Source organism: Rhagoletis pomonella, unplaced genomic scaffold, assembly GCF_013731165.1.
Source record: "Rhagoletis pomonella isolate Grant_MI unplaced genomic scaffold, Rhpom_1.0 Rhpom_scaffold_00002, whole genome shotgun sequence".
NCBI classification, from domain to species: domain Eukaryota; kingdom Metazoa; phylum Arthropoda; class Insecta; order Diptera; family Tephritidae; genus Rhagoletis; species Rhagoletis pomonella.
This window is the reverse complement of record NW_023458556.1, coordinates 55,073,839-55,099,042: the sequence shown is the minus strand read 5'-3', so window position 1 is coordinate 55,099,042 and position 25,204 is coordinate 55,073,839. Positions and strand designations below refer to the sequence as shown.

The following is a 25,204-nucleotide window of genomic DNA, read 5'->3' as shown; positions in this document are numbered from 1 at the left end:
ACGGCAGCCGACCATTGTAGAAAAAATTTAAGATAAACTGTAAAAATACCATGCTTATCCAATCAATTGTCGTGTGCGAAGAAATTGTTTTTTTTTTGTTCGCATTATCTTGTCAATAGCAGGGGGAAATGTTGATACTATGTACGAGATACAAAGTACGTTCATAAGTATGTGCGGGTATGTATGTATATCAACGTAGGCGAACACACCGTTTAAAGGGCTTAGATACGCTAATATCCGGCTGTCAGCCTAGTGAAACAAGTCACAATGGGGCGCAGGAAAATGCGTCAACAAGGATCGCCAATAAAATTCAATTACTTGCCCTACCTAGTACAACCACCCTTGTTTGTTTTGTTTTGAACCGTTAGCTTATGGGCACAACAATTGTGCTAATTGGTTGCATTAAACACAACCCAGAGCTACATACCTCTCACCTTCATTCTTTCAATATTTAACTAGCTGTCGGATTTTTACCCATCACTATTTTCCCAGCAAAGAAACAGCGAGTAACGCGATTCCCACTGATTGGTTGTTATATTTTTCTTTTATTTAACCATTTTTGCCGTATCTTGGACAAAAATGTTGTCTAGCTAAATTGAAAAAGGAGAAAAAAACTAAACGCTAAATGGCCAAATCGCATGGTCTTTCCCATATAGATTACCATTTCCCTGTCATTCTGTAACCAGTTAGCGACAATTTTTGGATCTATATCACGCAAAGTTTGAAATTTTCCTTCCGATAACTTTCGCTAGGCTAACGATTAAAAAAAGTCGGGCCTTATGCTTTGTGCTACAGAAGTTTGGTTAGAGTTTTTTTTCATAAAATAATGCATCTTTACAGAATGAATGTTATACATACCAGAGAAGCGCAGCGAGTATGATCAAACTGAGTATAGCCCACTCATCATCCATAATTTATTCTATTTATATGCATTCATACTTATTGAAATGCCCTCGAACGTCATATCCACCCTTAACGCTGCGTTTACATAAGACAATTTGAGACAACACAATTGAGAATATGTATTAGTTGTCCAATTGTTGTAGGCGTCCAGACAATTATAAAGACAACAAATTTTTCAGCAACCGCCGTTAGTGTAGTTTGCGGCGAATTTCTTATTATTTACTAAAATATCCAAACACAAACCACTTTTTCATAATTCTGTGATTTTTTGCGATTTTCAGCCCAATTCTTAATACTCCCGGGGAGTTTGTTCTCCGGGAATTTGTTTCTCCCGAAAAATAAATCCTCCAATAATTAACTACCAGGGAGTAGAATTTTCCCCGAAAACTTGGGAAGGGGAAACTCGAACTTCGAAGAAGTTGTTTGACACTTTTTTGAGAGCTCAACTCTGCCATTTAATATAAAAAGTCCTCATGATAGGAGAAAAGGGAAAAGAGAGAAAACTCCCAGGGAATTTCTCTTCAGAATCGGCCTGTTTGTCTTGCCTCTTTTTCTCCAATCAACCAAGACCTGACCGAATTGTCCAATTGACTGTCATCGAAAAATCAAAGTGAGAGTCAGTGAGAGAAGTGTGAATGTATTAGTGAAAAAGTGTGAATATATTGCTATTGTCTTGGCAAAATTATCTCATGTAAATGCCGTGTAAGCAAGAGGTATTTATCATACTCATATTTAACAACATGCCTGACGCGCGCGAACTTCAACTCTCCCTGGCTTGATGTGCAAAGAGTTGAGGGAAATAAGTACACTGAACCAAAAAAATACTAAAAACCGCCGTAAAGTTAACATTTTTTGTTTACAATTTGCAACTGAAGTGAAAAAATGTTAATTTTAACATTTCGACACTATCATTTTTACGTGAAATTTATGTACATGAAACACGTAAAATTAACATGGCTATCATGTATTATTGATATGATACTCATGTATAATTAACATGATATTTATGTAATACTTACGTGACAGTAACGTTAAAACTACATTCAAAAATTGTTAATTTGAAATGATACTTACGTGACAGTAACGTTAAAACTACATTTAAAAGATGTTAATTTCAAATGATACTTACGTGAGAGTAACGTTAAAAGTACATTTAAATAATTATGATTTGAAATGAAAATCACATCAAATTGAAATTATTTTCAATAAATTTATTATTTTTTTTTAAATAAATAGGCACATATTTACATATTTTTAATATGAATAAACAGGTACTAAAAATTCTTATTTCTTATAACAGGAGTTCCTTCGTAAATGTAGTACAAATGAATAGGTGGGCTTGTGAAAAACTCAACATTTTTTAATTCAATAACATTGTTTATACAACCCACTTTGTACGATTGATAGTGCTCTAAGAAACCAATAATTTCATATTTGTGGACTAGAAAGTAAGCCTCATTATTTAAACTTATAAGTATTTCTTTTATTTCATATAGTTCAATGACTTCGTCAGTAGTTTTTGTTAAAAAGTGGCCCTTTTTATACGTCGTTCCCTTAAAGTTTACTGATTTAACTTTTAAATTATTTGCGAAAAAAGATTCAAAATCTCGAAAATTCACGATATTGTTAAAATACCTACAATCTTTAATCCGAAAATGCTCAGTTTGTTCATATTGAGTTTGGTTAGGAAACCCATCGTTATGGACCCTTATAAATGTTGTAAACTTTAAAGATGCTTTCATGCTTAGACTATAGGTTATATTTTTTCTGGAAGTAATACTTCTTGCATACATTTTTGCTTCCTTGTGCTTAGATTCGAATCGAAAAGTCCATAAGTATTTAAGAGGGCCTGATTGTTTTATGACACGCACATAATGATTTAAAAAGTGAAATTTAGGTTTAAGGGGCTTGTGAAACAATTCCAAATACTTTTCATTATGGGATTTTATTAAAGAATCTAACTTAATTAAATAATTTGTATCAAATGAGCTGCTATTAATCATGTCAATAATTTTGAGGAGCGTTAAAAAAAATAACCAACATTCGTCGTTGTCTGGAATGCGATCTCCTATGATTAGAGGAAGGAAATGTACAAACGTCATCATTTCTCTAGCCGACATTTTGAGATTGCAACTAGAAAGGTGTGTTAATTCAAAAGGAGGTGATAAATTTCCGATTTCCGTTTCACCGTAGTTAAACATCTGCTTCCTATAGTTAAATGCTTCTAAGGAAAATAATTTCTTTTCAATTATGAAGTATTTTAGAATTTCACAAATATCATATTTACAAACTCCCTCAAACAAATCGTGTACTATTTCTACCGCAAAATTAGTTGTTGCATGAAAAGATATTAAATCATTAAACAGGCAAATCGATTTTATACCAGTAAGCTTAATGTCGTTAGTTGCTAATGCAGCATTATAATTTTCCTCAGTCCTGATGAAGTCTGGATACTCCACGCAATCTAAATGCATCTCAGCTTTGTTTCTCCTACAGAATCGGCAATAGTAATTCGAATTGAAAGAAGTTGTAAAACCAAGAACGTCATTTAAGCCTAAATTATCACCAAGAATATTACACATTACAAAGTAAATTTTTTCAGTACTATTATTTAAATTAAATTGTAGACCGTCTTCTTCAAGAGACTTAAATATATCAATTAGTGGCTTCATAAAAGGCTCATTTCCAAACATTTTTTGTTCTTTACTTTTGAAGTATGCTGCTACAAATATGTAGTTCAGATTAGACAATAGATATTGCGGCAAAGTTGGAAAAATATAATAAACACCACAAATTTTGTCTATATTTGCATGACTACCCAGCGGATTATTAATTTCAAAGCTATCCATGTAAATGAAAAACGGTATTATAGTTTTACCAACAAAAAACTTTAACTTTTCTTTAAACGAAGCTGAGTTTATAAAATGCGTGATTGAGGATGAATTAACCAGGTCTTTTATATTATGTAAAGTAATTTCCAGAACTGAAGGCAATTCGAAAAATTTTCGAATTTGAAATTTGATCGGCATTATGCAACCAAACACATTACCTGCTTCTAAAGTTGGTCTATTATTTACAATAACTTCACACAATTCATTGTTTATATTAAAAAACTGTGGTTTTGAAAATTCGTCTGATTCTTCAATGCTTTTGAATAACTTATATTCGGTTTGAAAGTCTTTGAATGGGTTTTCGTAATAATTAACTAAGTCTATAATATCTTTTCTTTCATTTTCAGGCGTATAGCAAAAAAGTTTATTTTTTAATGGTTCCACAACGCTAAAAATTATCGCAGACACACTATCCTGAATTGATAGAACATCTTTTCTGGTCATGTTGCTCTTAGTATGTAAATCTAATAAAAACGATTGACATTTTTTTGATACATTTAACTTACTTTCTTTAATTTCGCAAGTATTGCAAGAAGGTTTAGTTGAGTCTGCTATTTGAGCAACTATTTTAGCGCTATCGTTTACATAGGGTATATCAAACTTAGTTCTTTTAGATTGTGGTGATATTAGCTCACTTTCGGTGAAATGTTTCAAATGGTTTTGGGTATGCCTTTTAAAACAATACAGGTTTGAAAATAATTGATTACAATTTGAAAAAGTACATTGAAAGTCACTATTGCGTGTCAAGCGATGAGCATCTTTAAAGTGTTTAAGTAGTATTGAGAGTTCAATAAAAACTCTATCACAAGCAAAACATTTGATTTCCTTACTCATTTTTTATTTATGATTTAAATAAGGTCAAAAATTCACATAAAGCTGAGCTTTTTATGTCATAGACCGTTGTTATCTTGTAAATTTGTTTTTGCAAAAAATACCACATCAAAGATGACTCTCTTGGATACTCTAAGTTAAGGACATGAAATACTTTAAAACAAATGTCTAAAGCAGCTATAAATGAGTGAAATTTTTGTAAAGTTCCCCCATAATCTACATAAAACTCAGTTAAACTTTTTATATCTGAACCTACTACAATAAGATACGGTTGAATTTTTTCTTTCCTGTGCATCGATTTTTTTACCTTCTCTGCGTACGTAAATTCCAGATCATTTATATTCGTAATATGTACAATGCAACTGTCCATAGCATCTCGAATAGTAGTTTTACTAGTAACACGCTTTCCATCAATTTCTGCAACATATCGTGATGTGGGTTTCAGTACAGCATTTAGCAGCATTATCAAAATGCAATCTTTGGAATCTACATTTAACAAGAAAAGTATTATTTTAGTTTAAAAAGTATCTTATTTATATGTATGAACGTGTACACATAAATATGTATGTATATAATAAATATGTTACTCACTGTCGTTTACACATTCGTTGCTTACTGACCCAAAAAGATCTACATATTGTTTATCCCTCAACAAATCTTTATAAAGTTGGCCAAGTTGGTTCCGCATATCTGTCCAATTATTAATTAGGTGGAAATTTTCGTCTGGGTACATTTTTTGGAAGTCAAAATCGAGCTACATACATAAATTAAAAATAAAAATATGCGCATGTAAGTGTAACTACATTAGTGTGTTTTAAAAAAGTTTAAGTACCTACAAATTTTGGTCCTGTAGCTTGTTTGTAGAATGGCCACTCTTCCAGGATTGACGTTAGGTCTTTTATATCACGGATATGATTAACCCGGTATTTATATGTCTCGCTCCATAAGTTAATTGTATCGCTTTCGTCACCACTCATAAAATACATTTTATTCTTAAATGAAATGTAATTAGTGGAGCATAGTGTTTCCCTCTCAGATGCATTCTGTTCCTCTGACGTGTTGCTATCAAGTCTTATGCGCTTGCGATTCAAGTTATTGAAGCGATTGTATAAAATACCAGATGCATTGGTTCTCCGTGCGTCCTTGCGAGATATGTGATAGATTTCCTTATTTTCAGTAGGAAAAATTGCTACAATTTCTTCAGCCAATTTATTAATTTCATGTGCACGCGGTATTTTGTACTTTTTCGAATTTAAATCGAAGAAGTTTTCCACAATAATGTTAAGCAATCTTTTTCTATCACCTGCATCTAACTTTTGCTTCGTTTGATATAAGCTTAATAGAGATTGGCCACTTTTCGAGTTTTTCACCATGTCAATTACACTCTACAATAAAATTAAATTTAGAAAAAAAGCACCGCTTAAAAACAATCGTTACCGTGACTTCAGACGAAGTGGAATTGGTAGCTGGCGAGTCAAGAGGTTGATTTTCAATCCAATTTTTGATATTTGAGTTCATACGTAGAGTCGAAACAGATTCTTCTGGAAACTAAAAAGAAAATAGTTAATATTCAAACAAATTATACTAGTTACAACTTTATAAATAAATATATTACGTTATTGTGCTTCTAAAGCCTTATTTTTTCCCTTAGTTCTGCTCTATAACCGATATTTTCGTTCCCTAGAAATACCAACGCCAAGTCGTCACAGTTTATGTACTTCAGCCGGTCAAATGTGATTCCAGAAGCTTTAGATGGGTCAGTAAAAACATTATCCATTATGAAAGATTTTTATTAAAAAATAAAACAATCACCATAAAACTTGTCGTAAGCGGCTTCTATATTCATCTCTTTTAATAAGTCTTTTAATCGCTGATCTCCTCCTGATTGAGTTTCGACAATCTAGGAAAACAACATCGTAGTATTATGATCAGTCAATGTCGTTACAGCTTTAAGTTATACGTGTAAAAAACATGTCTATTATAGAAAATCATTTCTTACCTGTTCTAAATTTCCACTTAATATTTCGTACTGAGCAGATTGCGTTATGATTTCTCCATTTCCACCAATTTCTACAGGCGTTGCTTCCAGAACGATATGCTGCCCTGCGCCATTCATAGTCAGCGAAACATTTTCGCCAAATAATAAAGAATTATCACTCATTTTCACAATCTTTATTAACTTTCTGAGTTGTTTTTTATTAAATATTCTCACAGTTTGCACTTTAAAACGACTATAAAACAATTTCAATGCGATTTTCAATAGATCTAGCGTTTTTTATTCTTTGCATGCGCGAACATGAGTCATTGTGTACAAATACAAGTGAGATATCTTAGCAATAGACGTCATCCTGGGCCACAGCTGCGATCATCTGTTTTTTAGAGTTGCTTATTTTGGTCTAAAGTGCGCTTTTATGACCTGAGTTGCATTAAATAGTCTCTTAAAACTTGGTAGTATTAGTTGTTCAAATGGTAACATATATGCCCAAAAACTTGAAAAATATTAGATGATTGCTTTTTAAAAATGCTATTTATAAAATTTGGTTTTGATTGCGACATTAGAAATATTCAGATTATAAAAGTTTTTCACATATGTTTTAAGATTTTAAAGCTTTTAAAATGTACGGTAGAATGCAACAATGTGCTTGAATTTGTTTGCTTCTTCGTCAGCTTATTCGTTTGCAGACTAGAAAAATGGCGAACAGCCATCAAAATACTGATTCAAAATACACACAAATGGGTGCGCGCAGCAAAATTCAACCCCAATGGTAAGTTCATTTCATCGTGCGGCGACAAGTTAAGAATTTGCGATACATTTTCAGGCGAATGTATGCGAACGTTCACCGGGGGAAGAGGTATGGGACGACAGCTGGCATGGCATCCAGACGGCAATCTGATGGCTTTAGCATTAAGTTGGAACCGCGTTAAGATATTTGACAAAGCTGAAGGCGAGCTAATACAGTGCATTCGTCGCGGAGAATGATGTTGCATTTCACCCAAGTGGAAATTTCTTGGTGACTGGCGGCGATAACTATACAATAGGATTGCATGATTTATTAGAAGGTCGGCCAATTTATACACGGTAGTAGTGCACTTTAGCGGAACCATATAAAATACATTTTTTCCTGTATTCAACAGTTGCCCGTTTGGAAATCTAATTTGCATACATTTGATGCCAATAGCGCGCAACAAACAAGCCAGTTCTCAAAGAGCCCAAATTGATTTTAGTCATGCAACAGCTCCACATAACTCCGCCATAGACACACCAGTTGCTGGAGTACCAAAAAGCTGTGATGACAGTATTTTAATTGATCCACGACAATCGGTGGCATATGGCATGCGTGATGGAAATTTTCTGGTGCTTGATAGCCAATATACTACAAGAGTGAAACGCTACAAGTGAAACGCTGTGATAGTATTTTTTCTCAAATTTTCATCTTTTATTTGCAGTTACATTAAGAAGCTCATAGAGGACAGAGCGGTTGGTGAGGAAGGTGTCGAGTTACTGCTGTACTGCAACTGGGAAAATCCGCATTTCGCACGTGCTCCACTCGTTTGGAATAGTAGCTTATGTCGAAAGGCTGGTTTTAGTATAATGCGGCATTCGCAGCATACCCTCACTGACGCCGAGCCGTTGAAGAAATTTTGGATAAATAAACGTGCAAGAAATAGTTCCGATACTAGCACGTACATATTCTTGTTAAGGGTCATCAAAAAATTCCATGTGTTGTAAATAATAAAGGGAATGCCGGATTATACTAAAGCCAGCTTCCCGACTTAAACTACTATTCCATACGAACACAGAAATATAAATGTATCTAAAACTGAATAACTCAAATCAAATTGGATTGCATTTGCATAATATACCTAATATTGGAATCTGTTTTGATCGTAAAAAATACAACTTGCAATCATTTAGATTATAGTTTTGAAAGAAATTGATTGCAATCGTAAATTATGTAAAAATTGTCAATAACAATCTGCCTAAAATTTCTTTTCCCCATGTAACGGTTATAAAATACGTTAAATCCGCACTATCTGCATTAACAAAATATATACATTGGAATATTTAAAATAAACCGATTCATATTTATTTTCTAGTAAGAATTGTTTCTTAATTGAAAGTATTTAATACTAATATAATGTAGTGGTTAATGTTTTAAAATGAATTCGCAATATGTCCGCAGCTCAGGTTGATTTAAAGAAATCCGTTTAAATTTTTCGAATTACATCTACTTGAATACAGGATAGGCAGGGTTGCATACAAATGGTTGTTCCGTAAATATTTAAAATATGTTAGTTCATTCAATATTTGCATCTGGGCCAATAAATAATAACAAATATAGCCGAAAAAAACAAAGTTTCAATTAAAACGAGTTTTTATAACCCCCCATAAAATTCCGATTAATTTTAAATACGAAAATAACGGTATTTTTTCATGGAGATTTATTTTTTTAATACACCTTGTTTATACCTACACAAAAACCGGATTAGCAAAAAACCGATTGGACTCAACATATATTTCTTTACAGCATTTATCCCCCTGTCTTTATAGCGCACTCGATAAAGTCTTATTCAAAAGTAAACAAAATTGCTATTTTGAAACGACATTTTTTTAACAAATAATTTGCGCGGTTGACCGAAATGGAAACAAACAATAATTGTAATTTATTATAACAATAATACGAATTTAAAACGGGCTGTATAAAGAAAACCAGCCTATTGTCACTTCACTTTCCAATGGTGCTGATTGCTGCAAGAATTATTTAGCGATTTAGAGCATAATCAACACAATATATGCACATAAATATGTATTATTTCACAGATCTCAGGGTCAGCTTAGAAATACGTTACCAAAATTATATAAAATTTAAGTTGGAATTATTTTTATTTATAACGTAAAAGCGCTATCTGTCCCAATCTGATAAGTATATTTCCCCTAAAGTTAACCCATTTTATTTAATTTGTCTCTCGTGAAAATATATATTTTATTTATAATTTTCAGATATGTACATATATTTTAAATTTTTGCTTTAATTTTTGTCTCCTTTTAATATTTAATTAGATACCTTAAGATTAAAATAAGCTTAAAACGAAACAGCACAGCAACCCTTTTCTGTTCATCTTGAGAACACAAAACCCTCTTTTGTTAAAATTCGGCGCTGCACAAAATCCTGGCTTTTATATTTTCCAACAAAATACCACTTCGCAACCCTGGATTTTCACGAAGCGTTTCATTCGGGTCGTAGTTTGGCTACTTCGGGCCATTCGGTGTTGTATGCCATATTGGCTGCCATATTGTTCACACTGTCATCGCCATATTGAACACCCTGTCAACTATCTGTCAACCCTAAGATATCTCACTTGTATTCTTCCACAATGACATGAGTGTCAACTGCTGTTGTCATTTTAATATGAGAATAATATAAAAATGTGGATTTAACAGTTTTCATATCAATTTGACGTGAAACCTATTGTTTTGACCATTTTCAATGTTAATATGACATTTTTCTCTCATTAACATGTGAAATTGATATGACAATTTAATAACTGCCAATGTTGATTTAATAGTTTTCATATCAATTTGACGTGAAACCTATTGTTTTGATCATTTTCAATGTTAATATGACATTTTTCTCTTATGAACATGAGAAATTGATATGACAATGTAATAAATGCCAATGTTGATTTAACAGTTTTCATATCAATTTGACGTGAAACCTATTGTTTTGATCAATTTCAATGTTAATATGACATTTTTCTCTCATTAACATGTGAAATTGATATGACAATGTAATAAATGCCACTGTTGATTTAACAGTTTTTATATCAATTTGACGTGAAACCTATTGTTTTGATCATTTTCAATGTTAATATGACATTTTTTGGCGGTATGTAAAATTGATAAAGCAGAAATGTTAAATTTACATGAGACTTTTCTCTGCTGTAATATTAACATGAGAAATCGATATGACAACGTAATACATGCCAATGTTGATTTAACAGTTTTCATACCAATTAAACGTGAAACCTGTTGTTTCGATCATTTTCAATGTTAATATGACATTTTTTGGCGAAATGTAAAATTGATAATGCAGAAATGTTAGTTTTACATGAGACTTTTCTTTCGGTGTAGGATTTATGAGTACGCATGTACATATGTACATGTATGGAAGAAAATAGTACCACCCTGCAGCGGAAAGTACTAGTACAGAACTAGTGAATTCACCAGTTTTCGGGAGTCGAATACCGGTACCTCGCAAATCTACCACCCACTACTGTCGCATTTAACATGGAGTTGTCCTAGGAAGTGACAATTGACTCCCGCTGCGTAACTTGTTGCCTTTAAAAGAACTTTTTTTTTCGTTGTGCACTTCATACAAAAAACGAAAATAAAAATTTTAAATTAAATATATGTTCTGCCTAATGAGATTTGAACCTGGACACTTTTGGCCGCAACTAATTGTAGCAAGCATCTTTGCGCACTCAGCTACACACACAACATGTAAGTGTGCTTTCAAATGTTCGCTTTGAATTAAGCCAAATTACGCGACTGGTACATTTGTTGAAATTTGTATTTGCTATTTACAGAGTGCCGTTATTTTGAAATTTTTTATTGGGATGAACGCATTCTCTATAAAAATTCCTAGACCACACCATCCTGTGATCGGTCGTATAAACCAAGGAATGAAACCGATTGAAAATAACGTTCCGGTTTCGGTTTCAAAATTTGTTTCGGTTTTGGTTTCCTTCCGGTTTCGGTTTTGGAATAAAAAAAACATGAAAATAAGTTTGTCAAAAAAAAAAATTATTTATTAAGTAAATATGTACCTTCCAAGGTTTGTTTTTGGCGAATTTAAGCATTGTGATTAATTTTGATTTCTATAATTAAAACCCTTCTGAATCAATTATACAAACTTATAACCATATTCCACCACATTTGCTAGGATCTAAATGCATAAATTTGTTTCGTTCTTGGCGTCTTTGATTGGCAAAGGCCAGTAACAGAGGACGGATAATTTCAGAAGTTTTCGGTCCACTAAGATAATGGGAACTACGATTCGCGTCTAACTGAGACAGCATTAAAGCCCAAAATAGAATAGCGCAGTGGCAGTGGCAGTGACAGTTTTTAAAATCAGCTGTTACGGTTTTGAAAAAGGAAACGGCTTTAAACGGTTACGGTTTCGGTTTCATTCCTTGGTTATAATTTGGAAAAAGTAGGGAACTTCATTCATTTGATAAACAGCATCAAACTGATGATAATGTTAGCCTTGAAATCCAAACTTGACAACAAGTGCTAAGTACTTTGAACTGAATAGCCAATTGCGAAGCAAAGTCCTCTCTGGACAATGCCAACCTATGATAAGGCCATCCCTGGAGTGTTGTAAGAGAAATATTCTAGGTAATATGTACGGAGTTTTGCGCGTTGGCGCTTGGGAATACGGCAGCCGATGGGACGGTGAGCTGTATATGTATTACAACCGCTCCGCTGACTTAGTCATGCCATACGAATGAACGCAAACGATCCAGCCCTTAAAGTGTTCAAGGCGTTACTTGTTGGTGTTCGAAGAAGCAAAGGAATGCCTCCTCTGATATAGAAATACCAGATGGAGAAAAACTTGGCTTCACTTGGAATTTACAGATGACACAGAAGAGAAACGGCTGACTTGCTTTAATGAACTCGGCCAAAATCGCTTAAGCGATTACAGCTCCAAAAAAATAACTAAGCGCCGATACAGTACTTGCAAATCAATCGAGTGCTTTGAACTTAAAATAAGACAATATTCAATGAATTGATGTTTTCGAGGTCTTTTAACAAAAAATTCCAAGGAATGTATACAAATTTTACAAATAGGCGATAAAAGACATAGGTTTAAGCATTATATATATGTGGAATTTAGTGGTAAAAAATAGTATTTTGCCTAAGTTTTTCTCGATCAACTTTAATTAGGCTACATTAAAATTTTGTAACTTTGATTTACAATAACTTGGATTGTATATATTTACTGTAATTTAAGGTGGCATACAACTTCTTTATGTTTACATATACGTACATAATATTGGTGTCGCTATCTACTTAATTGTATACTCTGTTTTTAGCCAGCTCACTCGCTACTTATATTCTTGGTTATATGCCAAATTCGCTGGCCGGCGTTATACGCTCTCCCCCATGCCCAACCTATACCTGTCGAAGAGATACCGGTAGCACTACCCCAGGAGCCACTACCGAACGTGCCCGCATTACATCAACCACCCCTGCCGCAAGCCGTGCTACCGCTAAATGTGCTGCCAGTTAATGGACCAATTGTGCCTACCACCACTAGCGCTACGCCAAATGAGCCCGAGATCCCAGAATATCGACGGCAATGTTTCTATGCTGAAGAGGAACTATGTGATAAACCCTTGCCGAATTTGAATCAACAGGCTACCGATATTCACACACATTTAGGCACTTGCCATTGTCGACCACATCCCACCATACCGACATCGTGGTATTGCTGCAACGTAACACACATGTCCATGATCTCATCGTGCAGCAACACCACAAATTGGACCAACTTGCATATACGCAACGTAACACTGTCTGAGTTGGATCTATCGAACTCGCTCTACCAAACACTACAATCGCTGGCGATCACCGATGGTAATATCACTAAGTTGATTGGCGGCCTCTCTCGTTTTTCATCAATCAAGTGCCTGAATGTGTCCAATAATAATCTGTCGGAAATCACGCAGCGTGGTTTAATACCGCCAAACCTAAAGGTGCTAGATATATCTAAGAATAATTTAACGGGTATACCCAACTTTAATCAGAATCAAAATATAACGGTAGATGTAAGGTATGTAGAAATTGTTCGGCATTGTGTATCAAAATTCGATTTGTATTTTTTTCTTGCAGTGGCAACAACAACATGCTATGCTTCGACATTTACAATTCGATCTTTCGCGATTCGCTAATGTTCGTCAATCAGGAGAATTCTTTTTGTTTGCAAAATTTTACTTTTCGTTGGTTCAACTCAACTGATTTAATATCCATCAAAGAGCTGGTCAAATGGCGCCCGCTAAATACCGATTGTCCCAGCATTCCTGGCTATGGCAACTGCACTTGCAAGAAGGAGCACATGGTCACCACTGTGACGGTACGCTCAAGCAAAATTTTTCATGAAGGCATATGTACATATTTTGAACTCAATACATATTCTTAGGGTGATCAATCCGAGGCAAAAACAAAAATTATATCTGAAGTTGATTGCTCCAATCTTGGGCTTATTGAGCTACCGCCAAAACTACCCGAAAACACATTCTCATTAAATGTGTCAAACAATAAGGTATACATTTTACCAGATACTTTAATTTTTACCGTTAAAGATTATTTATCGAATTTGTATCCGCAGATCACGAGCATTGGCAAACACTTCCATACAAATCCTACTTATCAAAGTCTGATTTATCTGGTAGCGGACGACAACAAAATATCTACTATGTATGATTTGGAGGGAACAGCTTTCATGGAGCATTTTCAAAGGCTTTACCTGCGGAACAACGCACTTAGCAGTGTAAGTTTTGGAAACAAATGCAAATATGATACGTAATCGCTGACGTACGCTCAATATCGTCGGCGATACTGCAAAACGGTCTAAGTCTATTAGTACCCTTGACATTTAGTATCTTACTTGCTCCGGAATGCTTCTGAAAATCGTTACACCATAGTAAATGAGTGACAAAACTGTCTGCCTTTGCCTGATGAAGATAAACGATTTCCAGAAGTGATCAGATACAGATAACAGATCAATTAAGCACCAGAACGTGACATAGAACGTTTTGCAGTATCACCGACGATATTCACAATGTTTTACGTGATACATTTTTTTTTTTCGTTGGTTTTTTATAAAAGTATAGTAGATTCCATGATACAATAATTTTTAGAAGGAAAATTGTCCAAGGCATATCAAACAGGTAGTAGCATTAGAGCAAAAACAACATTTGCGTGTATTTTGTTGTTACTTCTGGTATCGAAAGTGTCAGAACCTGTTATGATTTTCTTCTTCTAAATCAAAGCGTGCCATGTGAAACAAAAAAAGTAAAAATTTAAATTGGTAAAAAAATAAAAATTGTTGCAACTTTCTTTTTTACTAAATTTGTTTGCTTCTCGAAGCATTGATTCAGTCTTTGCAAGGCCCGGTAATAAGCGGTTGTGCTGTTGAGTTGGCCTAACGTTCCAAAAGGTGCTATTCAATCGCTTGTTTTGTATGGAATAAGTTTTACATGCAAATAGATTTTAACAATTTAGAATTTTGTGAGAATAAATTCAAAATATTTGACATTTTCGAGACCAAATAATTAAAAAAAAATCAAATCAGCTGCTTTACTGATACTTCCTGTTCAATGTGCCTTGGTAGATTCCGTGATAAAAATATAACAAATTTAAAAATTCCAAACTCAAACTCACACACACATTCTCATTTTAAATCTCAACCAACAACAATTGTGAACAATTTCATTTTTTGAAGTGAAACTTCTTTAGCGTCGGGTGGTTGGTTGGGAGTAAATTGGCAAATTCAACGGAAATTGCCCACGGAAATGGTGCAACGGAAATGGTTGGGACGGAAGCAAGTGCTTCTTGGATGTACATATATTAATTTAACAAAAACTTCATAATAAAAGGTTAAAGAATAGCACTTAGAAAAAGACCAATACAGGAATGAAAGGTGAGTATGTACATAGATAAAGAAAAGGATAAAGGCAAAGGTAAAAATAAAACCAAAAACAAAGATGCGTAAGGATAGACCAAGAAGAAGGCAAAAATGAAGACCAAGGTAAATTTAAACACTTTACTTATATATGGGCAAAGGTGAAGGGGAATATGTATATGAAGGAAATGATAAACATAAAAGTAAAAACAAAGATAAATATAAAGAAAAAGATGAGGATGAGGATACCGATAAAAGTAAATATGAAGAAAAAGGAAGAAAGATTAGAATAAAGGTAGTAATAGAGACAAGAGTATAGATAGAGGCACAGAGACTAAATCTGGGAACTATTTTGGGATGTTGAAGATTTTCGGTATTCTCGGGACTTAAGGATATAATAATCGATATTTTTATCGGTTTTGTTATCGATATTGTTATCGATTTGGTTTTCGATTATTTATCGATTTTGTTATCGATATTTTTATCGATTTTGTTATCGATTTTTCTATCAATATTGTTATCGATTTTGCTATCGAAATTATTATCGAACTTGTCATCGATTTTGTTATCAATTTTTTCATCGGTTATTTATCGATTATTTAGCGATTTTGTTAGCGATTATTTATTGATTTTGTTATCGATATTTCTATCGAATTTGTTATCAATATTTTTATTGATTTTCTAATCGATTTTTCTACCAATATTATTATCAATTTTGCTATCGAAATTTGTCATCGATTTTGTTATCGGTTTTGTTATCGATATTTTGTTGGATGTTATTATCGATATGTAACGTAACCCTGCAGTAAATTTTAGAGACAGTCTGACAAAGCGCTAGAAGACCTACTCAACCATCGTTGGTCGCGAGTTCAAATGGCGGTGGAGGCAGTTATGTGTTTTCAAATTTAATGAATTTAAATTGTTGCGTGCAGCTTACAATATTTTTTTTTTTAATAAAATATGTAACAAAAACGGAATCTGTAAAAGAAAAAAAACGTTTTCTTGTAAAAAAATGTAATGTCCAAAATGGAACCGGTTAAAAACTGGTTACAAAGTAATGCATTAGGTGACAATTGCCACCGCCAATGACATCGCCGTATAAAACTGGACAGTTGAAAGCATTGCCTGGGTATTGACCTGGTACTGTCTGCAAAAGGTCTAGTTCTACCCTAGTTCTAGGCTAGTCAGATTTTCTGCAGGGAAGTTTCACTTCTCCAGTGTTGCCCAGGCGCACTTACTTTTTTATTTTCTATTTCATATGATTTAAAATGCTTGCAAACGTCAGAGTTTTTAGAAACTTTTTGGCTATGCCGTTGTGTAGTTTATTAATTTTTAGTGTAAACAATTTTAGTGTAACAATGTGCAGGTATGAAAATTCGGAAAAAGCCCGTTGATTTTGGATAATTTTTTTGTTGACAGTATTAAAGTATCTTAACATATAAACATAACGTCGATGTTTTTGCAAAACCGCCCATCGTTCAATTGCAAAACCGCCTATCTTACGGCACTCAAATTTTACAAGAGAGCGAAAAAAAAACAGTTTATTTTCTTCCATACAGAGTATTCTTTGAAGGTATTGCCTTGATAGGCGGAATTTAAATATATTTAAACTTAATATTTTATTAAAAATACCTCTTTTCCTTGCTAGCGTCCATTTTTGTTTATTTTTACATTTTCTCTTCTTCGCAAAAATATTCGATAAAACTAGTTTGGACACCGAAAAGTTATCGGTCTCTAATCCATTTCCATCCTTTAATAAAGTAAGCAGTAAGGATTGCTAAAGTAAATACAAAAGATTTGACAAGGATTAGAGACATAAACCACTTAACAGTAATAACAGTTTTTATTTTTTGAATTTTGCATTGTGTCGTTGATTGCCCAGGAAAAATCGAAGAGCTACGCAAGCTTTAAGGAGCGGAGGTATTGAAGTTGAACAAAGTCGTCCCTCTTTGTATTAACCATCATGCTACAGCTTCTTTTGGAAGTTTGGAATATGCTTTGAAACTGAACACAAACAGATAATAAATGAAAAGCCTTCAAAGCATTAACTTTTGCTTACAGTGCAATCAGTAGCGCCAGGATTGGAATTATCCCTTAAATGTCGCCTGATTGAAGCTGCGTTCATGCGGTGTTCTCTCTCTTCAAAAAATAGTTCACTGAGCTTGGAATTATTGCAGACTTTTATTTAAAACTATTTATTTTACTAGCACTGCTTGTTTACAACCCCTTGCTGGTTGCCGTACTGTCAAATTTCGATTATCGATAACTCTACAGCAACTGACGATAGTTGCGTTGCCAGCTGGCAACCGAACCGTGGTTGCTTTGCTATCCGTAATCGACCCATAAATACATACTTGCTTTCTGCACGATCACCAATACAAATGTGATCACAAATGCGAATACGAATAACACGAACCCTAACAACAATACAAATGGAAATTCTTACATTTAGTTATTTTTCACTTAAAGCTCTACGAATGCCAAATGCACTCCCAATTAAAAAAAAAAAGTTCTTTTATTGTTGAGTTAAGACAAGGCGCCATGGTATTCCGAAAAAAAAACCTCCAATTTTCCAAAAGAAAAAGCTGAGCCAAAATTCTAATAAAGTGATCGCGACAACGTAAACCATACAACTCAAAGTTTCAAACCTTGTACAAGATCAAAAATTCAAAATATTTTACCAGAAAATCTAGAAAAACTTTGGGTATGCAGTTTTATAGCCCATTCAATTTTAATATAATACTAGAATGCTACATTAGGTGTAATTATTTTCATCAACATACATAATCCATGCCAAAAACGAGAGATTAAATATTTTTTTAACCATATTCAAATTATTTTCAAACTAAGCCTCCCTATTGTGATGCTTTTTTAATTAACTTGTATCCCGAATTCAAATATACATACATATATAGATTAAAAAAGGGGACAAGGGATTAGAAATTAAGCCCTTCTAAAACCATTTCATTACCCGTTGTAATACTTCATTGAAATAATTGAATAGTTTGAATTTTAATTTCTGAACCTAAACCTTTTTCGTCTTGTAATACATACAAATGCATTCAAATTAAAATTACCTAATTCCTATAATTCAAGTTGAATTTGAATTTTCAAATATGTGGAAAAACTGCTATACTTTTGCATGGTACAATTAAAACAGGCAGAAGCCAATTTGACGTCAAACTTACAAAAGTCAAAGTTTTCGTGAGTACAAATAAAAATGAGCGTGTGCAAGGAAAAATAATAAAATACATTTCACTAGTTGACATTTTTAAGTAAATTTGAAGTTTATTTTCATTTAAAATAAATATTTTCTTTAGTTAAGATTTGTTAGCTTGTATGTTGTTTTCTGTTTTTCATTTATGAGTGGCAGTGTTGTTGGAGGTACTTTTCGGCATACGGGTCATAGGAACAGCACTTGGCATCAAACGTGCCTTTCCTGTACATCCCGGTTATTTGTGAAATCTGCTCCTTTCTATTGTTTAACGCAAAACAAGGACATTGAGGCACGTTAATGTTAATTAAAATTTGTTATTAACGAACATTCAAAAAACAACGATATGGCATTCAAAGCGTAACGAAATATAGGAAAAAAAAGGAAAAAAGAAGTTGAAGTTTAAAGGTTTGGTTCTCATGAAAGCAACGTCGTTTGGCTTCTACCTGTATTTATGTGCCTTGATACTTATGTAGCTTGGAAATAAAGACTTCAAGACTTTCGGCTAATACCTATGTATATTGTATTGTATATTATAATATAATTGAAATTGAATTTATTTTTTAAACAGGTGGCAACCCTCTTCAAATACCTCAGAAGTTTCTACATGTTCAAGCTAAACATTTCTAAACACTCTTACGTTTGACACTTTTATTTGAGTATAATTAGTTAAAATTCGACTTTTAAAACAGGTGGCAACGCTCTCCAAAACATTTTACAACCAAAACCTTGTTAAACCCTTTTAGTCTGACACCCATACTGTGATACATATTCCAATTACCTAATTCCTCAGAAAGCCGTATAAAAAAGTCCGCATAAAAAAGTTCTTTACTTTCATACAAAAACAACAGGGGATGCGTTCCAGCATTTTCAAAAACCGCATAAATTCGGATACTCCATATAAAACATTCTAAAAAACCGCATAAAAAAATCCAGTGAGACAATATTAAGCAAACAAAAATGTATTTCTTCACTTCAACACTTATGCCGAATTTCCACTAGGCATTGAAATTACAAAAAATGTATGCCATTTAAAAAATACCATGTGGAAATGAACTTAATTTTTGCCATTTAATGCCTAGTGGCATATAAATGGAATTTATCTGTATTTTAACCAAAAACAAAAAAACAAATACCACAATAAATACATGAATTATGTAAGAATAGAAAGACATATTAATTACACACCGAAAAAAAGTAATAAGAACTCTCAAAAAAAGCAAAATCGCTAATGCGAAAAAATCGTTTGAAAAACCGCATAAAAGGAGACCTAAGTGTACATATCCCCATACCAAGTGTCAGTACTCTATCACAAATATTTCCTGCGATATACAGTATGAACAATTTTGTTTGTATGGATGGTGCCACGCCCCCTTTTACAATCGAGATTAAATCTCCTATATTTTAAGTTGGGCTAAATAACACCAGAGTACAAAATTGCATGATGATCGGTTGAGTAGTTAAAGCATGAAAGCGTAATAAACAAACAAACTCACTTTCGGATTTATAATATTAGTAAGGATAAGGATTGTTTTCAAGCGGCTAGAAATTCGAGTTATTTTTGCGATTTTTTTTTTGCTGACGTGTTGCCCACTTTCTCCCATATACAAATTGAACGTAGTATAAACTATATTTTTATAAAATAATAAATGATCAAAACTTATAAAGAAGTAGTGTTCCTAATTATGTGGACACCACTGTATTTTATTTTCGTATCTAATATTTTTAAATTTCATATGAGTACTTTTTATCGCGTAGACAGCTTTAATCGACTTATAATTTTTTTTCAGATACCCGAGTACTTTTTGAGTAACGTTTTGGACAATCATGATGTTGGTCGTATTATATTTCTCGGTGGCAATGAACTGAATTGCGACTGCAATTCAGCTAAAACGTTAAAGGTATATATGTATAATATGCTTATTTCATATCAAATTTTTTCGATCTTAGTACTTTTTTTTCTCTCAATTGTAGTACTGGCTGCTAGAGCACAACCGTGATATCCCTGATTACAATAACATACGCTGCCGCAATATACCACAAAGAGTAATGGAGCTGCGCGAAATGAAGCTTTGCCAGTCGCCACACGACTGGACCGATTACATTTATTATTTGATTGCCACTGAAGTTATTTTGTTGATAGCTTTAATCACAAAAGTATCTTACGATTATTGGGTATTCAAAACAGCTGGATATTTGCCATGGCCGGCTAGTAAAATGCCGAAACTACCTTGTGATTGGCTATGCGAATCCTAATTCGTGAAATCAATGGCAGGAAAAGTAATAGCCAGAAAGACATACAATTTAGTATATACATATTGCAAGGATCATTACATATATTTTTAAAACGGTCATCAACCATTTATTTATACCCACTATTATTTTAGACTAGTTAGTTTTGTAACAAAACATTACGAAATCAATGTGCCTATACTAGCTGTGTAAACTTTCAAAATTAACAATTAAAAAGTGCCTATTAATATTGTATTATTGTCCTCGTAAAAAAATAAAGGACAAAACTAATGACAAATATTTCATACAAATTTATGTCCATATACTGGCAAATTTTTGTATTAAAAAAATATATATATTGAAATTATGAATTTAAACTCTATACTTTATTGTAAACCAAACATGTTTTACTGTTTTTTATTTAATTTCTTTTCCGCAGCGGCGGCTTGACTACTGAAGGCGTTCTAGACTTTTTTCTCAGCCCATGTTCATCGGAACCAGCGTTGGCCTTACGTTTCTTTGCTGGTGGTTTGGCACTTTTTGCGTCTTTATCTTTGTTATTTTCTGCGTTCTTTGATATTAGTGTGGATATGCTCTCGCGCTTGGGAGCGTGGTCCGCTAGCCATTTCCTTTCTGACTTCCGAGGTTTTTTCATATCCAATATGAAATCAGGCACTTTGCCATTGGAGTCCTTTATGAGTTTCGCAATGCTTTAATGAAGAAAATAAATGAATACACTTTTGTTGTTTACAAACACCATGTGAAATACTTACCTTTTTAGATTCGGAGTATCACTCTGGGTGAAGAATGTTATAGCTTTGCCATTCCTTCCTGCACGACCTGTTCGGCCAATGCGGTGAATATAGGAAATAACAGAGGGCGGAAAATCATAGTTTATTACAAGATTAACCCCTTTAAAATCAATACCACGTCCCATTAATTCCGTACATATCAGAACCCATATATGGCCTTCCCGAAACGCTCGTACACAATTATCACGCTGTTGTTGTGAACGGTCTGCATGTATAAGATCAACATTGATACCATCATAAAGTAGCTCTTGAAATAGCTCTTTTGCTCGCTCCTAAAAACAGTATTGCAATCTAATATATTTATTATTTTCGTATACTGAATTTCTTCACTCACTTTGCTTTGTACAAAGACCAAAACTGGAGGTTTTAATCCTTTGCGCACCATATCTCGCATAGCTAACAATTTGCCACTTTCAGAACCAACAAAGAGCAACTCTTGTTCCACCGAATCCGTTGCACTGTTTTCTTGACCAATTATTATTCGTGCTAAATTAGGAAGATTCTTTATAGCCCATTTGGCCACGGAGGGAGTGTATGTTGCACTGAATAATGCCAGCTTTTTACGTTTATTCGTACACGCCGCTAAAATGACATCTACCTGGTCTTTAAAATTATTCATACCCTCCTCCATTAAGCGATCGGCTTCGTCGATAACCAGCCATTCGACTCTTTAATTAAAAGTATGTAAAACAACCATAAGTACATGTCAATGGTTCTCTGCAATAACGACACAATTCCAAATTCAAAATATAAAATCCCTTACTACTGGTAAGTGGCTCATGCCTGTAAGGATCTAAGGATCTAATCCATGACTTACTAAAGTAAGTAGTTCGGATTACTACAGTAAGTAGTATTAGACAAGGATTAGAGATATGAGCTACTTAACAGTTGGTTGAAGTGGCGAGTTTAACAACTCCAATTAGCACTTATGCATGGTGTTTTAAAACCACAGCCACTTAACAGTAGTAAGTCCTTATTTTTCACCTCGCTTTTATTAGCTCGGGATGTAACTATGTAATATTGATGCGCCTAAAATTTTTAAAGTAAAGTAAAGGAAGTTGTAATAGCGAGGTTTTAGTTTTTTAAACTATAATTTTATTTTTGCATTTTGAATGGTGTCGTTATTACAGAGGGCCATCGATATACAGTGGCGGTCAAAAATGGATGAATGGTGTTTCGTTTTTAATATTTACAACGTTTTTCAAGCTAAATTTTTTTTGTAATTTTTTTATTAAATATGCTTCTTTCTTGTTTAAATTTAAGTATAAAGTACTGACGACTGACATTTTGATAAAGTTACACCTAATTGAGTTATTACAAAATACGATAAAAATGCCAGATTACTTTTATATGAAAAACATCTGAGTTATTCCCTCTGTCACGGATACAAAAAAAAACCTGCTTTTGCGAGGAAATATATTTTACGAAAACTGCGAATTTATTTCATTTTTCTGTGTGAACATGATGTCCTATAATAAAACAAAGAACCACGAATGTAAACAAAGGAAAAAGTACAAACAAAAGGCAGGCTTTATTATAAAAAAAAAAATACGAAATTCCTGTCACGGGTGGGACAATATTTGTCACGGGTGGGACACGTACGAATTTTTATATGAAAAGGAGCTTTTAGTGTGGTCCATATTAAAGATTATTTATTAAAAAATATAAGAAACCAAGTAGGGGTTCAATTCTCTCACGTTTTATCTCAGTATAGTGCCTTTATATAGAAGAAAAAGCCTAGATCCGACAGCCAAAAAAAAATTTTTTTAAATCAACGCGATCTCCTATCGTCTCGAAATTTTTACTTTATGAGCAAAAAGTTTAAAATTTTTGGGTGTAACTGTTAAAATTTGTTGAAATTTATAATTTTTGTACGAACTTTGAAACTTGGATTTATGTGGTTTTGGTTATGTAATGTGCTAGACTTTTATAAAAAAAAGCAGGGGTGGTTTTATCCCTATTTCATACATCTTCGATAAACGTATATAGTTATATGTATGTGCGCCATATCACGCTCCTTTTCCAAAATTCTTTTATAATGTTACTTCTTTTCACGGGATTGGTCTTGGTTTCAATTTTGAGTAAATTAGCGTCCTTAAATTTCGAAATATCCAAGTTTCAGGAATATCTGAAATTTACCGTTATATGAAAAGTGGGAGTAATTTTAGCGCGATTTCGATAATTTGTCTCGTTGTGCTTTTATTTGATAAGCGAAATAATCGTACAAAGCTTGGTACAAATTGATCGAACGGTTACCGAGATATGCATACCTGGCCATAAGTGGGCAGTACCACGCCCATTTTCTAAAATTTTATCATAAACGTGTTTTTTGTTAAAGAATTATTGCACACATCAATTTTGAATAAATTAGCTTCTGTATTTACTGATTTATCGATGATTTCGTATTTCTCTAAATTACCGTTATATGGGATGTGGACGTGGTTATTGTCCGAATTTAAAAATTTTCAGCCGTTTGATATGTTGTACTAAGGCTAACAACTGTGCCAAGTTTGGGAAAAATTGGTGTAGCGGTTACCAAGATATACACATGTAATCATAATTCTCTCTTCATTCTGATCATTTATATATACAATTGTCTATATCTATCTGGATTCGTTTTGGCTGCTACAAACAAGCGCTATGTGAACAATGTTATAAAACCTTTGTGCACTAGGGTATAAAAACGAAACACCATTCCTCCGCTTTGACTGCCTCTGTATATGTACATACATACATACATATAAATTATGTTGGATTTTGCAAATGGAAATTTTTTGGTAATACATTTTTGGTTAAAAGGACTCACCCTGCTAGTTGTAGCGCTGGTGGCTCTTGCTCCAACAGAAAACGTACCCGATTTGGTGTTGATATCAGTATGTCATACTTCTTATTGCTATGACCCGCAGCAGAATTATTATTTGGTTGTTTAGTCTGAAAGTGAATTTTCAAAGCTGTATGTTGTGCTAGTTGCACACATTCCCTATAAATTTGTGCCGCCAATTCACGTGTAGGCGCCAAAACAACAGCACGAAAGCCAACTTTGCTTGGCTTGCGCAAATCATTGATTAAGGGCGCCAAAAAGGCGATGGTTTTGCCGGAACCAGTAGGCGCAGAAGCCATCACATTGCGACCCTGTAACAGAAGGGGCATAGCCTGCATCTGAATGGGGGTTGGAGACCTATATGAAGCAGAAGCAAGATTTTGTAAAAGACGATCAGACATATTATATTCCTTCAGCAATTCTTCAAACGAGGTCATAGGTGGGGGTATGTTTTTTCCACGCACTTTTATTAAATTTTCCTTGCGAAGCAGTGCAATCTGTAAATTATAATTGCAATCAATAAACAAAAAATTTAAAAATTTTGCTAACCATCTCTTCTTTGAGGTTTGCTTCTTTTTCCTCAGCCGTTATTGCCTTTTTGGGTTTTTTGGTTTTTTCCTTGAATATGTCGTTTCCATCAATGTAGTTGAAGGTATGCTCTTCCTCTTCAGAATCAAAGCTTTCGTCTTCCGAATCCTCATTTAAATTCGACACTTTCATAGATCCATCATTTATGGGGTGCATAGTCCTCGACTCTGTCAAATCCGTGGCTGTCTTTATTTTCTGCAAATTTTCCACGTCTATAAAAAAAA

The 25,204-nt window shown here is 33.6% G+C and overlaps 2 protein-coding genes and 1 long non-coding RNA gene across 3 annotated transcripts in view; 1 reads left to right on the top strand and 2 right to left on the bottom strand.

Moving 5' to 3' along the window:
• Positions 1–20,811, top strand: part of LOC118733826 (protein halfway) — a 40,166-nt gene extending 19,355 nt beyond the window's left edge. Inside the window, exons 2-7 of the mRNA XM_036463409.1 lie at positions 12,723–13,462; positions 13,522–13,762; positions 13,829–13,951; positions 14,018–14,179; positions 20,318–20,428; positions 20,502–20,811. Coding sequence (XP_036319302.1) covers positions 12,723–13,462; positions 13,522–13,762; positions 13,829–13,951; positions 14,018–14,179; positions 20,318–20,428; positions 20,502–20,783 — 1,659 coding nt within the window. The 3' untranslated portion in view covers positions 20,784–20,811. The remainder of the gene's footprint in view (positions 1–12,722; positions 13,463–13,521; positions 13,763–13,828; positions 13,952–14,017; positions 14,180–20,317; positions 20,429–20,501) is intronic.
• LOC118733831 lies at positions 6,277–6,700 on the bottom strand. The gene is made up of 3 exons (XR_004992293.1): positions 6,625–6,700; positions 6,438–6,525; positions 6,277–6,371 (listed from the first exon to the last, which is right to left on the bottom strand). It is a non-coding gene; the product is annotated as an uncharacterized LOC118733831 (long non-coding RNA).
• Positions 20,812–20,864: 53 nt separating the features above from the next.
• LOC118733825 (probable ATP-dependent RNA helicase DDX52) overlaps positions 20,865–25,204 on the bottom strand; it is a 10,871-nt gene continuing 6,531 nt past the window's right edge. Inside the window, exons 3-7 of the mRNA XM_036463408.1 lie at positions 24,942–25,175; positions 24,378–24,889; positions 21,906–22,239; positions 21,533–21,843; positions 20,865–21,469 (exon numbers count right to left, since the gene is read on the bottom strand). Of these exons, the coding sequence (XP_036319301.1) occupies positions 21,181–21,469; positions 21,533–21,843; positions 21,906–22,239; positions 24,378–24,889; positions 24,942–25,175 (1,680 nt within the window). The 3' untranslated portion in view covers positions 20,865–21,180. The remainder of the gene's footprint in view (positions 21,470–21,532; positions 21,844–21,905; positions 22,240–24,377; positions 24,890–24,941; positions 25,176–25,204) is intronic.